A 15,022-nucleotide genomic window follows, 5' to 3' on the forward strand; every position below is an offset into this window, starting at 1 on the left:
CATATAAGCTGCTTAAAACCAGCATGCAAAACTCTGCTAAGCCCAAGTACCACTCCAACAGATTGGGAAAATGCATGTTTTAATAAGAGCCATGGATAGATTCACAGAGGAGTTAAGCCCACAAAACCAGGGCTGTTTACTTACTTGCCCACTTCTCCGTAGCTGTTAAGCGCTGATGTTACAGACACTATGCAGATCACCAAGGGAGACCCTGAGAAGAGATCACACACAACCAATTAGAACTAAAGCCTTTATTCTGGAACTGAATCACAGACCTGATTTCAGACAGTGCTGGTGTAGCAATTGCTGAAATGATAATGAAAAACAGGCAATTCTGTTTTCCATTAAAAAAAAAGAATGTGTTCTTGCCTGCACTCATTATGGCTATCTGCACGTTCTGATTGCTGTGCTGCATGTAACCAGCTGCAGTGCTCTAATCTCACATGCGTCGGCAGCAAGGATGACTGTTTTGTCAATGGTCGCTCCCGATTTTACAATTACAATTAAAAAAACGAATAAGACTGCTTACAAGCTCCTAAATGAAATATCTGAGCTGTTTATTTTAGGTTTGCTAACTTTATTGTGTGAAAAGTTCCTTTTTGAAAATAGAAACATGCCAATGACGTGGATATGTCTGATGAGTCTGCTGAAAAGAAAAATGACCTTCGGGCAACTGCTATGTGGAGTAGGCACAATTTAAAGTGTGCCAAGTCGGTTTATAAAATTATATATATATATATATATATATATATATATATATATATATATATATATACACACACACTTGAGCTACAGCCACACAATGCATAATGAGCCTCCACGTAGAGGTATTAAGCATTTTTTTCTGATATGCTTTAATGATATTAAGGATGGAAATGTCGTTCTGAAGAACATTAGTTGTCAGGAAAGTTGAAACGGCCAGCTTGCCCTTCAAGACAAATGAAGCAAGCCACACAAGCCGTCTGCAAACTTCTACATGATTTATTATTTTATTTACAGTGGAATCATTATTACATATTGTCTCACCAACATTAAGGCATCTATTAGGTTTCCCCATGGCTATACATTTACAAAGAAAAATAGAGTCCTGCCACAGCTGAACAATGAAGCTAATCCACATTTAAAGGACTCAAAGCATATTACTATTCCTCCATGCGTTATTAATCTAATTTTAAATGGCTTTTAATTGGACATGCTTATACAAAGAGTAAGGAGGAACATTCATCTCCGTACTGTCAAAGACACAGATCAATCCATAGAAAGTTTGCTCAGCATTCCTAAAACCTTGGTCAGGAAGTGAAAGGGCATACACTTTTATAAAACACTGACTAAATATGAGGAGGTCCAGTAGGAGGTTGTGTGGTCCAGTGGTTAAAAAAAGGGCTTGTAACCAGGAGGTCCTCGGTTCAAATCCCACCTCAGCCACTGACTCATTGTGTGACCCTGAGCAAGTCACTTAACCTCCTTGTGCTCCGTCTTTCGGGTGAGACGTAGCTGTAAGTGACTCTGCAGCTGATGCATAGTTCACACACCCTAGTCTCTGTAAGTCGCCTTGGATAAAGACATCTGCTAAATAAACAAATAATAATAAAAAATATAAAACCGTACGATATACAGTGGCCTCTAGCAATTTCACTATCTTCCATATATATATATATATATATATATATATATATATATCAGAAAACCATGAAATATTGAAAATCAGTGACTTAGTGAAAGGCCTGTATACTGTAAAGGATAGTATATGTACAATATACCGTCAACGTGGCCTAACAGCAAATTAACCAACTTCACAAACTGTCGAATCGCGAAAATAAAGAAAGCGCATGAGACTGCTATATAAAAAGAAAGTTAATTACAAAATCAGACATACGTTTAGATTAGAAGTCCTTTTCAATTTCTGCTGTGTAATAAAATGTGAAAATGTTTTAAAGCTAAGCTCTTTAGTACTTCTGTACTTCAAATACCACACTTTGGGTGGCAAAATGATGGCAAAGCTATGAAATATGGATTTACACAGGTCCATAAGAGAAAGGGTCAGCTGATCTTTTATTAATATTATAAAACACGAGAACGACATTTATAGCATTACCCCTTTACGGAAAATTAAACACTATCATGTTTGTTACATAACTTTACTGTTTAATGGTATGTGCGTGCTTGTCTTGGAATGTGCTTTTTTATAAGAATGTCTGTGAATACAGCTACTTTTTTACGGACCTAGAATGGAGTGGTGATTTTAAAATAGCTAATGAATGTCTCCCAGATACCACGCTGGGAGTTTGACACCTGCGCCTGTTATGGCTCTGTATTGTTTTTATCCCCCTGCTGAGTTGCAATCCAAATTATACATTACTTACATTATTTATTTCTGCAGATTGGGATCCCAGACACACTAAAGTGTCTAATGTCACCAGCTGTTGTCATTGTGTTTTCAAATTATAAGAAAGACCAGCGTTATTGAATGCCTATGTGTTTATTTAATCCCATCTTATAAAACTGGATATCAAAATCTGTGGAGTTTTTTTGCTGAGTAAATATGGTGACGGTATAAGATTGTCATCTTGTGAGGGCTACAATGTGGTATTTAAATAAACATTACCATACAGTAGGGGTTTTCAACCAGAGGTTGAAAAGCCTTCAAAAGTGCCTTTAGACTACTGACAATAGTCATGAAGTGGTGTCAAAATGCACCAGATTTATTACTGAAGTAACAGCTAATTTCACAGTTTATTGGGTAACCGGTACACACTTGGAAGTTCACTACAGGTCATATCCCAGGGTGGAAACTGTTGCATTTCTCCTTTAATCCATAAGAGGGCACTACTGAAACATTACCAAATGTCTTTCTAAGCTAGTTCCAGTCGACTTACCCCAGCCTATTCCGTAGTAGTATATGTGTTTGCTTTCCTCAGACCCAAACACTTTGATCACCATGCTGTACAGATGCAGACCTTCCACCAGCATCCACGCAAAGGCACTCAAGAAGAAAAAGTGAAGGAGGATGGCCATGATTTTGCAGGGAAGCTGCAAAAAACAAACAGAAACATGCAGAAAGAGTTAACAAAAACATATTCACCTCCCCAACATGTTTTGACAATCCAATCTTTCTTTAATAGCTCTCATTATTTCATCAGATCCTTGCTTACCTGCTATATTTATAAACGCTCCCTGCACCCTTACCTTACCCAATTTTAATCAGCATTTTAATCTATTGTTCAAACCCTCATTACCGATGCAGCACAGAATCTTATAAATAACCTGAAGTATTTGTTTCAAACTTACAAACATAAGAGAGTCATTTTTAAATTTAGGAGTACATTTAAAAGTTGCTAATTTATTTAAAACGTGTTGAGGCCAACCTTCACATAACTTTACACCATCAAATGTATTGCTATAAACCTGAATTCTCTATAAAAAAATAAAAAAAGAAAAAAAGAAAACTTTAGAATTTTCGGTGGGGTCTAAATTTGTACTAGTAGAGGAAAGAACAAAGTTTATCTGAAGATAAGGTGCTGTTTTACTGTCCCAAATCAATAACCCTATTCATTTGGGATAACTTCCTTCAGGAGCAATTGATTCTCAACGGACAAAGTCTTGCTCCAGTAGCGTCAGACCTTTTTTTTTTTAAATAAAGAACACAAAAATGTAGGGTTAGATATACATATGTGTTTTTTTTTCTTTTTCTTTTCTGTTGCAAACTTTGCTTTGTCAGTATCGTTAATCAGCTGTTAACCTGTCGGCTACCGGGTCGTCAGTTTGCTGTGAAACAAAGAAAACGATCTATCTGTCCAACGGGACTCTGGAATGGGCCTTGTGATACACAAATCAGCAGTGAAAAAACAAGGAGCTTTGCTTCTTACCGTTCCTGAGTCAAATCTAAAGCTGATCAGCAGCAGGATCTGAGCCATTAAGATGGCGAAAGACAGGTTGGCGTGAATGTGGTAGCGCTGGTTACGGATTGTACTCACAGACCTACAAATAGACACCAAGAGCAAAACATGAATTCAACATAAACCCCCTCTCTTGAAAGCAAAATAACATCTTGCAACAAATAGAGAGACCCCCTAGAAATATAGTCCAGGCTTCATGAATAGGTCGGTTATTGTGAACTAGACTCGCATACCCTCTAGTACTTGTGCTAAAGAATGTACAGACCAAGTTTCATCACACGAGCTTCTGATGTACTTCCTTCTTTACCTATGGTTTTAATTATGTGTTGGTTACACTCTACATGGTCAACATGATTTTACACCTTTGCAGCTTCACAAAGCATCAGGCAATCATCTAATAAGCTCATGATTTTATATAAATATTTTTAACCTGTCATGTACTTTGGGATTATTATGTGACTATGAGGACCCTCTGTATGCGAGTGCACTGTTTTTTTTATTCATTTATCTTTGCCTGTGTTTTTCTTCTTTAACAGCGTACAACCCATTATAATATTCCCATTACACAGATTGCATTAGACTTATTTATTTACTTTGAAACAAAATGAATGATCACATATGCAACACGACACAGCTGCAAAATGCACCAGCAGAGAAGCAACAGGAGGAATTTGAAAATTCAATTAACTTCTATAATGAAACCTATTAATTTTACTTTTAGCGCTTTAAATGGAAATTGTCAAGGCCTCTATGGAAATGTTAGGAGCTTAATCCCTTTACAGAAATACACTGCTGAATTATTACAATAAGCTGCAGTATTCTGTAATAATCATAATTAAAACATACATATTGGTCCAATAAAAGGCCACATATTCTTTCAATGGCATCTTCTTTCACTAGCTATTTTGTATAGTTTTTTTAAGGGTGGAGGTGCATGCTAGCTGAGCAAGCAGACAGACAGATACTCACGAGAGAATGGCAAAGGTGACAATGGTGATGGCCAGGCAGAAGATGGAGATGGTGCAGCCGATGTAGCTGATTGTAGACAGCGCCACCTGGTTTGCATTGCTGAGCTGTTCGGGAAGAGCAGGCATTAGACATTAGCCAATAATGTTGGTCTACTAGACTTTCTTACTGTTTTTGGTGATAAACTTTGACTATAATGTAATAAAAACACACTGAACACTTCTGTTGTGACATAATGGTTAGAGTCAATGCTTTTTTTTCTCCTTGCATCCTGCCCTTGGAAAATTTCCAGATGACCCTTGACTAATGGTTTTTACCAACATTACGTTCACTGCTCCTGTTTGAAAACCCTTATTGGCAATGTGGCCAAGACAAAGCGTGAAGCCCCAATGTACTGATTGAATCAACTAGAAAACCACAAAATAACAGGTTCCCTTGAACAACACTCTGTAGGGATTAATTGAGCACAGGACCTCTCTTAAAAATCTGGGTTACCATTAGGAAAACAATGACCGATTTATTGTGGTTAGCAGTCTTAAACACTGTTGGGCAGACTAACAAAGTGGAAAAATCACTTGTAAAAAGAACATAGACAAGTAGATAGAAGCCTAATCAATGACTATTCTGCGTTACGTGTTTTGTGGTTTTGAAATATTATCAGTGTCCTTGTTCTTTATAAAATGTCATTTTGGAAAAAACACCATTCTTCCACTGCATTCTTCTCAAACCCAAGCCTTGAATGAGACAGTTCACAAGACACCATTCTTCCACTGCATTCTTCTCAAACCCAAGCCTTGAATGAGACCGTTCACAAGACACCATTCTTCCACTGCATTCTTCACAAACCCAAGCCTTGAATGAGACAGTTCACCTCTAAATCAACAGAGCCAGGTTGTAGGGCGCAGTTAGACTTGTATTTAATCAGTTAACAGACAGCCTTGACATTATATGTTGTTTGGAAATCATGTAAGAATCATTATAAAAATGATACAGTGGGTGTAACTCACTGCCTGCATAACTTCATTTCAGCGAGTTTAAATTTGTGTACAGGTGCTTATTCCAATACAATACCCTAGCAATATTGCAAAGCAGTTAGACTGAAGTGAAACAATCTGGGAAGAAATGCACTTTAGCATTACTGTTCACAGATGCTCCTCAGAGTTCCTGTATTGTAATACAATTGCATATTTGGTGTTTGATCAAGCCTCAGGGCATCGGTTATACTGTATTCTTTCCTGGTAAAAACTGAAGATGCTTTAAATTATACAGATTGTGCAGTGTATCTCTTCCACAACATGTCTTTAATAACACTGGCATTCATAGCAGTTTCAAGGCAGTTTACCCTGTTATTTCAAAATAAGTCAAGCTAACCGTTCATGCCCCAAGAGTGCTATATAGTGAGATTCAGTGACAGTGAGTGAACTCATTCATGGCAGCAGCTCTTTGTGTGAATGGTGAACTGCCTTACCCCTCTGCACCTGAACAATTCATCAGGATATTTTCATTAAAACCACATATCTGCTCTTTGGTAAAGCAAGCATGTATAAATGTTGGGGATCAGAGAGAAATGTAGTAAATACGAACAAGCCAGGAGCTACACATGGAGACACACTGCCACCTTGTGAGCAATTAAAAAAAAAAAAAAAGGTGTAAATTAATTTTAAAAAGAAAACAAAAAAACTAATGTTCGGGGGAACCTTCCTGGTGTATTCCTCATATGAACAAGTTCCCTTTCTTTACCTGCCATGCCAAATAACCACCAATAAAAATAGATAAAAAGAGCTGTAAATTCCTGAATTTGACAAGTGAATAACAATAATATGATGTGCTTTAATGTTCCAGGTCATCCCTGATAAAGTGGAGCTTGTACAAAACACAGCTGGCAGCATAACTCTGATCCAGCTTCACTGGATTCCCGTCAGACCACAAAGGTTTTCAGGTTTCTTAAACGACTTGCAACACACTTCATAGTTATCACGCTGGCCCTGTGCACCCCTAGATGTAAACTGAGAGGCTTCTTGTCACACTGATGAGTTACTGTAAGAGGCTGCGTTTTCAGCTGTCGAGACTGGAATGTTATTCCCTTAATTTGAAATATAAACATAAAACGTACTTGTTTTCTTTGGGTTATAATATGCAACTCGTCTCTCCAGCTTGAACCAGTCACTTTCTTTTTTTTTCTAAAGCATTTGAGATGCTTTGGCATGATAAGGCACTATGTGAGATCAATATGAGTTAATGTTGATGGTAAAAGCATACCGAAACATGCCCAAAGCATGGGAAAGTGTATTTTTTGACCACATGCAAATCAAATTTAATGGAAGATGACATCTGTGTGCTGTTGCACTATACTACCCAAGCTGATATCTCTAACCATTTCCTGCTTGTTCACTCTCATTGCATGCATGCGTTGAACACTGAGCTGAAGTAAATGACCACCACAGCCCTCATATGTCGTATCTGAGCATCTGAGTCTGAGATTCGGCTCTGAAAGCCAAGAATGGGATTTTAAAACTGAACCTCCAGATGCAGGAGGCCAGCATATTACAGCACCTGGCAGAGCTCCTTAGAGCCCAGTGATTGATTTAAAGAGCCAGCTCTGGTTTTATGTTACATGTGTGGTTCTGTTTCTAAAACGGGTAGCTTTTTTCTATTATTTTATGGTCAATCCAAAGAAAAGGGAGTGTAATTAATGTTTTTTTTTTTTTTTTTACATGTAGGCTGTGCCATGGGATCTATATTGTCTATCTTGTTTCAATGCTCATCTGGAGGCATTGGGTTCTATTTGATTTTAACAGTGGAGAATCTTAGTGCCACTGCCATTCGAATCAACAGAAAGCATGCTCTCTGAAAAGGAAGACACACACTAAAGCTACAGACTAGCATTGTGACATGTTAGATGTCATAAAGGAGTCTTTTGTGAATGATTTTAGTGGGAGCGGTGAAAAAAAGGCAGGGGGCTGCAGCAGTAGAATCTTATTATTGTATTCTGACTCACAACACTTTTCATATCTTCTTAACATTCTACCCCACTAGCCAGCAGAGAAAATAAAACAGCAGCCCATCATAGTTTATTCTAATAAATGTCACTGTTACACACTGTCAGCGTATGTTTACAAATGCACTGTATACAATATGAATATAGCATTTCATTTTCAAGACAACATCACAGGGTGCGATTTGTCAAATTTCCTGTGGGGGGGAATAAAATACACAAACTACAAAACAGTAGCAAAGCCTCTAGTGAAGATACATCACGTTGCTACACCACTAATAGACTGACATCTGTCACCATGCAAATGTTACTGTCGTTTAACATATTTTATTATTATTATTATTATTATTACACTGTGTAACAATTTTTTTTTTTTTTTTTGGTTCCTGGGTAGTAAGTGTTATTTCCTAATTGCTTATGCCTCAAAAGTATAGAAAATGGCTATTATTCCCCATAAACTTTGCTTTTGTGACCAGGACAGTGATATTTTGAAATTTACCTATTTTCCAGAACATTCCAGATAGATTCAGTGCTGAGTAAATTTGGAGTAACTTCTAGAACTTTCTAGAACTTTCCAGTAATATAAATAGTAGTATAAATACAGGGGCCTTAAGCCCACCAGTTCAGTTTAGTTCCAGCTGCCTAAGTGGATACATATCTGCATTTTTCTGAGATGGCATCAAGGTCATAGGAGACTTCAAAATGGTGGCAAACCAAGTTTCCCTGCTATCTTTGCCTTTGGGACAGCAGGGAAACCAAGGCGCACTACCACAGGCAGGACTGGCCACAGCGGACCGAGTTCTCTGTGGGGAGGAACAACATCAAGTGGGAGCCACTGGTGGACCCCCGGAAGGTGCTGATGCCACCACTGCACATCAAATTGGGCCTTATGAAACAATTTGTCAGAGCTCTAGATAAGGAGTCGGCAGCCTTCAAGTACCTTCAAGACTTCTTCCCCAAGCTGTCTGAGGCAAAGGTCAAAGCCGGTGTCTTCGTCGGACCACAGATAAAGAAGATCCTGGAGTGCAATGAATTCCCCAAGAAGCTCACTAGTAAGGAGAAAGCGGCTTGGAACAGCTTTGTCGCAGTGGTTCAGGGCTTCCTGGGCAATCACAAGGCCGAAAACTATGTGGAGCTGGTTGAGACTCTGGTGAAGAACTACAGCACAATGGGCTGTAGGATGTCCCTCAAAGTCCATATCCTTGATGCTCATCTTGATAGATTCAAGGAGAACATGGGAGCATACTCGGAGGAGCAAGGCGAGCGCTTCCACCAGGATATACTGGACTTTGAACGTCGCTACCAAGGACAGTATAACGAGAACATGATGGGAGACTACATTTGGGGGCTGATTCGTGAAAGTGATTTACAGTATAATCGTAAATCTCGAAAAACTACTCACTTCTAAATCTTTTGTAGTCATTTTTGTATTACTTTAGTATAAATACATGTTAATTTGGATTCATATGTTGTTTTTTTCTGACTTTATGTGAACGAAAAGACACAAATAGGTAAATTTCAAAATAACACTGTCCTGGTCACAAAAGCAAAGTTTGTGGGGAATAATAGCCATTTTCTGTACTTTTGAGGCATAAGCAATTAGGAAATAACACTTACTACCCAGGAACAAAAATTGTGTTACATAGTGTTATTATTATTATTATTATTGATAACTGAAAGGCAATAATAACGTACGATTATAATGCTACAAACAACATTTGCCAAACTAAAAACGGAGTGACGGTGTACTGTATGTACGTACACAGAATTGTCAAACTATATGCAAAATGTTTGAATATCATCTGTATAAATGACATTTTCTAGCAGAAAGACATTGTCAGTGCAAAATCTATTTTCCCTGCCGTGGATGAAAATTGAAATAGCAGACATAGCCCGGGATACAAAAAGCAGAACCAGGGACACGCACTCCCGTCAAATCTCACCCTGCTAACATAATTTGCAAAAAAAATAAAAAATTCTAAATGAAGTTATTAAGGCAGGAGGAAGGCAGACAAAAATCAACCACATCCTTACGACATTTATTAAACATAATAAATAAATGACAGTAAAGGAAATGGATGAAATCAGGTCATTCTGTACGGTTTTGACTTCCCAGTAAATGCTGTTCCTTATTTCCATGTGAGCAGCAAGAAACTGGTCATATCGAGCAATTATTTCATTACTTTGAGATATGCACATACTCATTTATTCATCGCCATGGTTTCAATGTGGACTTCCGAAATTATAAATTAAATGCACTTTTTAGAGATCAGATTTGTACAAAAACACCAAAACACAAAACAGATCAAGTGAAAATTAAATTAACACAGTAGTTATTACTTTCCGTTCTGCCTACTTTATATCATTGATATATGTGTTTTAAAATATGCGCTACATCTAGCCTCAGACGACTCAAAGGTAGAAGCATTTAAAATCATCAAAATGTATACACTACTTGCATGAGTAATACAGTATTAGTAATAATACTAGCACGGATTCGTAGGTCATTATATTTCAGTGTAATATTTTTCAATTACGTACTGTATTTTTTTTTTTTTTTAAAAGCCCACTTGCTTGAACACAACATGCTTACTGTGTTCTACCTTAAAAAATGGCTGGGCAAGACAAGCACAGCTGTGTTTAAATATACAGTGTTTTTTAAATTTCCAACAGTTATGATGGATTTTTTTTTTTTTTTTTGCATTTGAAAATCTCGAAACCGAATGTTGCAATTTCACTCATAAACAGCGCATAGCAGGTCTACAGCATTCCTTCAGCAGGGGGTAGGGAGGGTTTGAGTTGCTCCTCCAATTAAAACCAGGGATCAGACTATGTCATCTGCCATTGCTAGTATTGTATGTGTGGTTATAGCAGATAGGAGTTTATAACAGAGCCTTGCCTCCTCTGAGGAGCCAGAACTGCTCTTAATATAGGAATGTTTAATCTAGGGTTTTGGTTAAAATGTAATTTTCTTGCATTTTAGACAATATTTTTGTTTTTGTTTTATTGAACATTGATATATTGTTAGTTTTATTGAACATTGTTATATTATAATGCTACACAACAATATATAGTATACATTTTAGCTCAAAGAGCCAACTTCCTAATGTTTTGATATGTTCAACATGCCTTTGTCAAGGGAAAGTGTGTTTGAAAAATAACAGTGGCGGTATTTATAGGCTTTTGATGCCATGGTAACCACACATTTATTTCTCTTTGAATTTAATGTCTTTGTGATGTCATTCACTATATATCTAATTGTGTAACAATCTACTGTTCCTTTCTAATTAAACCTTCAGGCATCATGGCATCTACATTCAGCAGTCTTAAATGTACGAGTCTGAGTTTTGTGCACTTTTTGAGGCAGAAGGAGATGCAGCTGCTTTGGTTTAGATTTTAAAAAACGATGAGCTTGACAAGCTTAAATATCACTGCGTCACCTTCTAGTCTTAGTATTCCTCGTCTGTACCAGTGCGCTTACGAATAAACATGAATCAGTATATCACCACAATGCCAGGGCTTGACACAATGCTCAAATCCATGCATGTAATTGAACTCAGTCTTAATTTAAAGACAGAAGAAGATAAATGCTCTCCAGGATTGGACGCCAACCAAAACTATATAATAGAAACCATTCTACACAAACACACACCTGACCCATTTCACCTTCGAAAGTGCAATGTGATTTTTATTAGTGTAAGAAAGGGTAATCAGATTTGGCAACCTGGAAAAGTTTCAAAAAGTTTGACATCGGGACTCTGCTGGAGCGATAAGGTAAGCAGTTTTAAATTGCCTCCAGAGAGACTCATTAAAATAAAATTACATCCACAGAGACGTGGCATAAAAATATCAGGATACCTAAGGGAAGGAGAAGTGTGAGGCTCCCACAGAGAGGTACATGAGAAATGCTTGCTGTCGCCTTCAAGGTGTCAGAAAAACATTTAAACATTTATAGCTCCCCCCCCCCCCCCCATTTTTGAGAAGGGTCATGACCCTTGATTTAGTTTATACTCCTGTGCTGTATGTGCAAAGTGTTTTTTTCATGCAATACTCGTATCAAGAAAGTATTAAATCATGGGGGCAATGTAGGAAGATATATTCATATTATTACTTTAAAATAGCAATTACATTTCCTCTTGCTATCACCTGCACAATATCTCCTACATGTCTGCAAAGTAAGGATTTACACCTGAGAAGCAGATTTGTTTACTGACAAACCTGCACTCAAAATTGCAATTATTGTGTGACAGAATATTATTGAAGCAACATGCTTGTTGATAATGGCTTCCAGAATAGGATAGTGGAAATGCAGCTTTACTGAATTGAGGTTTGGAGGTCTGATCCTGGCTCTTAGTTGCAAAACTACAATCACAAATATCACAGAAATACAAATTAGCACTAAAGAGCAAGGCTGTATCATGTACGACTATTTTGTAATTTATTTTAGGTTGCATCAGTGCTTGAAAGGCATTTTTGTATATACTTTTAACCGTATAATTAAAACAATTAAACTTAAAATTCCCAAAACACATTTCAATTCCATTTTTTTTCTACAATTGCTTGCTCACCTATAATTAGAACTGACTTTACATAATAGCTTTCCAGAAACTGCAAATCAGTAATGTACATAAACTTCTGTAAGTGTGGGAGTTAGCTTCTAATTAGCTTCCTTACAAGACTCAGGCAAAGTATAGTTTCTGAGCTCAGGGCAGTGATTACATTATTGAACATAACAAGGGAGAGTTTTCTTTGAGAGAAGGATGAGTAAACCAGCCCACTCATATGAATGCAGTACTTTTTTTATTTATTTATTTTTTATTTGATTGCCCAATTATTTTACACTCGATTTTCTCCCCAAATTAGAATGTCCAATTATTATTTTTTCCCCCCTCACAGCAGCAGTTCCCCACACTAGATGTCATTAGTCAGACGCAGATATAGCAGAGATTGAAACTATAGGTAACTATGGGCTACAAGCAGTGAATTGATCCTGGACTCCATAAGCAGAAAATGACGTGTACTGTACAGGGGCATTCTGCATTAAGCATGTCAGTGAGAGTAGTTAAACTGTACAAAAAACAGATGGTGGAAAGCATATCCGTCTAAATAGACCAGGTTTTCCTTATCTGTGTAGACCTCCGTGAAATGTGATGAATCACCCGGAAATTCAAATTTAAATGAACTGAATTGCACTCAGGGAGTAACATGGGAGTTTAGCTCCCTGTCCAGTTCTCATCCACTTTATTACCTTGCAAACTTTGAAGGTTTTTGTAGTTGAGTCGTGCTTAAAATTCCATTAGTAAGTAATTGGATGGTGTAAGAGGGGAGATCTGGACTGACCGTATTACTGCAGGTAGAGGGCAGCAGTCTCGTGGGATCCACCTGTCGGCCATGGCGATGACACGGAGAGGTGGGGAAGAGTGTGTGTGTGCTTTCCCTCTCTCTGAGTGGCTGAGGGGTGGGCCTTGGGAGACTGCTCGGCCCATAAGAACTGGCTTGGTTATGCGCTCGGGTGGCCGGGTTGGGGAAAGTACAGTGTCGCTGGCGGAAGAGGCCAGCGTGAAATAAGGAGCAGGCGAGCCCGACTGAGGGGATAGCCTTCTGTAAAAATAATTTACAAAATAAAAGAAATAATTACCTACCCGAGGGGACGTGTATAGATATACGGGGAACCCTGGCCAACCCCAGTGCATAAGCACAGCGGAGTGTAGGACGGAGACCCGTGCTGACCGGCTTAGCGGCAGTGGGGGCACTGCATAAGCAGCACTTTTGTTTGTAGTTTTATTACTGTGTTTTATTTTCCCTTTTTCTTTCGCCTTCTGTTTTCATTATTACTTTTGAGCACTTGAAGGTGCACGGAGTTGGATACCTGTGTTGGTAACCCCGTGGTCCTGGTTTACTGTCGGCAGTATCCAGACCACGGACAACAGCGCCCTCTGCGGGCTAAAGTAAATAAAACAATTAATAAGAAAAATAAATAAGTCTGGGCACCTGTGCGGTGTTTCCAAATAAAATCTTCTGTCTCCTGTGTCAGTGAATACCCTCACCCTTCCACAGATGGATAAATGAATGAATGAATGGTTAAATAAATAAACAAACCGGGCTCTTGTTAAATGATGAAATACTCACATTAATTTAGTGTGGAATGATTCCCCAGGTGTCGTAGAAAGAGAGTCAACCAGTTTCATAGTTTGTCATGACTCACTGAACCAAAGGATGTGCATCAACCCTGTCTACGTTTTTTCAGTCGTGCACAACAAAGACTTAGGAAATTGAACTGTACTCTTATAAATAAACACTGATCCGAACAAACTCAACAATGCACTGAACTTTAGAGTGCGGTATTTGAAGAATGCTGTGCTGCATTCAGTAATTCATTGCTAAATATTTTACAACCTTTATTCTGTCTGTCTACTGGTTCATATTTGTCTCCTGACATAAAGATCATAGTTGTTTTGATAAATGCCACTGTGTGTGACGGTACAATTTCAGGATTTGAAATAAGTTGGGGTTGTATGCAAAGAAGCCAAACCCTGTGACCCTGTGTAACATCATTTATTATGCAATATATAAGACCTAGAGCAGTTGTAAAATGGGAAGATGCAAATATTGAACATTTTAAAATGTACTGTCTGTGTCCCCTGCCTATGCACAGTAACTAGTGAATTGTGTTTGAACAGTTTAAACAGGTCTGGTGGTTATAATTGTTTCCTTTTACTTTGTTTGATTTGAATGGCCAGGTTAAAATGTTTTGATAACAATCTTAATTTATTTTTAGCATAGGGTATAATTAAGAGGTACATGATGAAAAAACATGGTTTTGATTTACTAAATACAGAATCAGCTGGTATAAAGTTTCTTTCCCACAGTCTGTGAATATCCAACTTTCTTTAATTAAAACAGACTTTAAATAACTATTTGAATATGGACCCGTGTCAGATATCTAGAGAATAATGAATGAGGAAGTGCGTGAAATGAGAATTTAATGGCCACCCGAGGGTGAAGCCCAAGGGGTTATAATCTCTGGTGAGCAATTGTTTTCTGACAGATAAAGTTCTGTGTTGCTTGTCGGGGGGTGGGGGGTTACTCTACTTGGTCTGTGTCACTGGGTTATTAGCTTGCGCTGGGGTCGTGCTCTGTTGCTGGTGTTAACGAGCAACTGTTT

General features: G+C 38.0%; 1 protein-coding gene across 7 annotated transcripts in view; it reads right to left on the reverse strand.

The window, feature by feature from the left end:
- The window catches only part of LOC117428276 (adhesion G-protein coupled receptor D1), a 67,812-nt gene that overhangs the window by 20,543 nt on the left and 32,247 nt on the right, over nt 1-15,022 (reverse strand). For all 7 annotated transcript variants that reach the window (XM_058994599.1, XM_058994601.1, XM_058994600.1 and 4 more), the window contains 4 exons: nt 4,866-4,969; nt 3,867-3,978; nt 2,877-3,030; nt 145-211 (listed from right to left, as the gene is read on the reverse strand). In XM_058994599.1, coding sequence (XP_058850582.1) covers nt 145-211; nt 2,877-3,030; nt 3,867-3,978; nt 4,866-4,969 — 437 coding nt within the window. The remainder of the gene's footprint in view (nt 1-144; nt 212-2,876; nt 3,031-3,866; nt 3,979-4,865; nt 4,970-15,022) is intronic.

This window comes from Acipenser ruthenus, chromosome 21 (assembly GCF_902713425.1).
Source record: "Acipenser ruthenus chromosome 21, fAciRut3.2 maternal haplotype, whole genome shotgun sequence".
In the NCBI taxonomy this organism is placed as follows: domain Eukaryota; kingdom Metazoa; phylum Chordata; class Actinopteri; order Acipenseriformes; family Acipenseridae; genus Acipenser; species Acipenser ruthenus.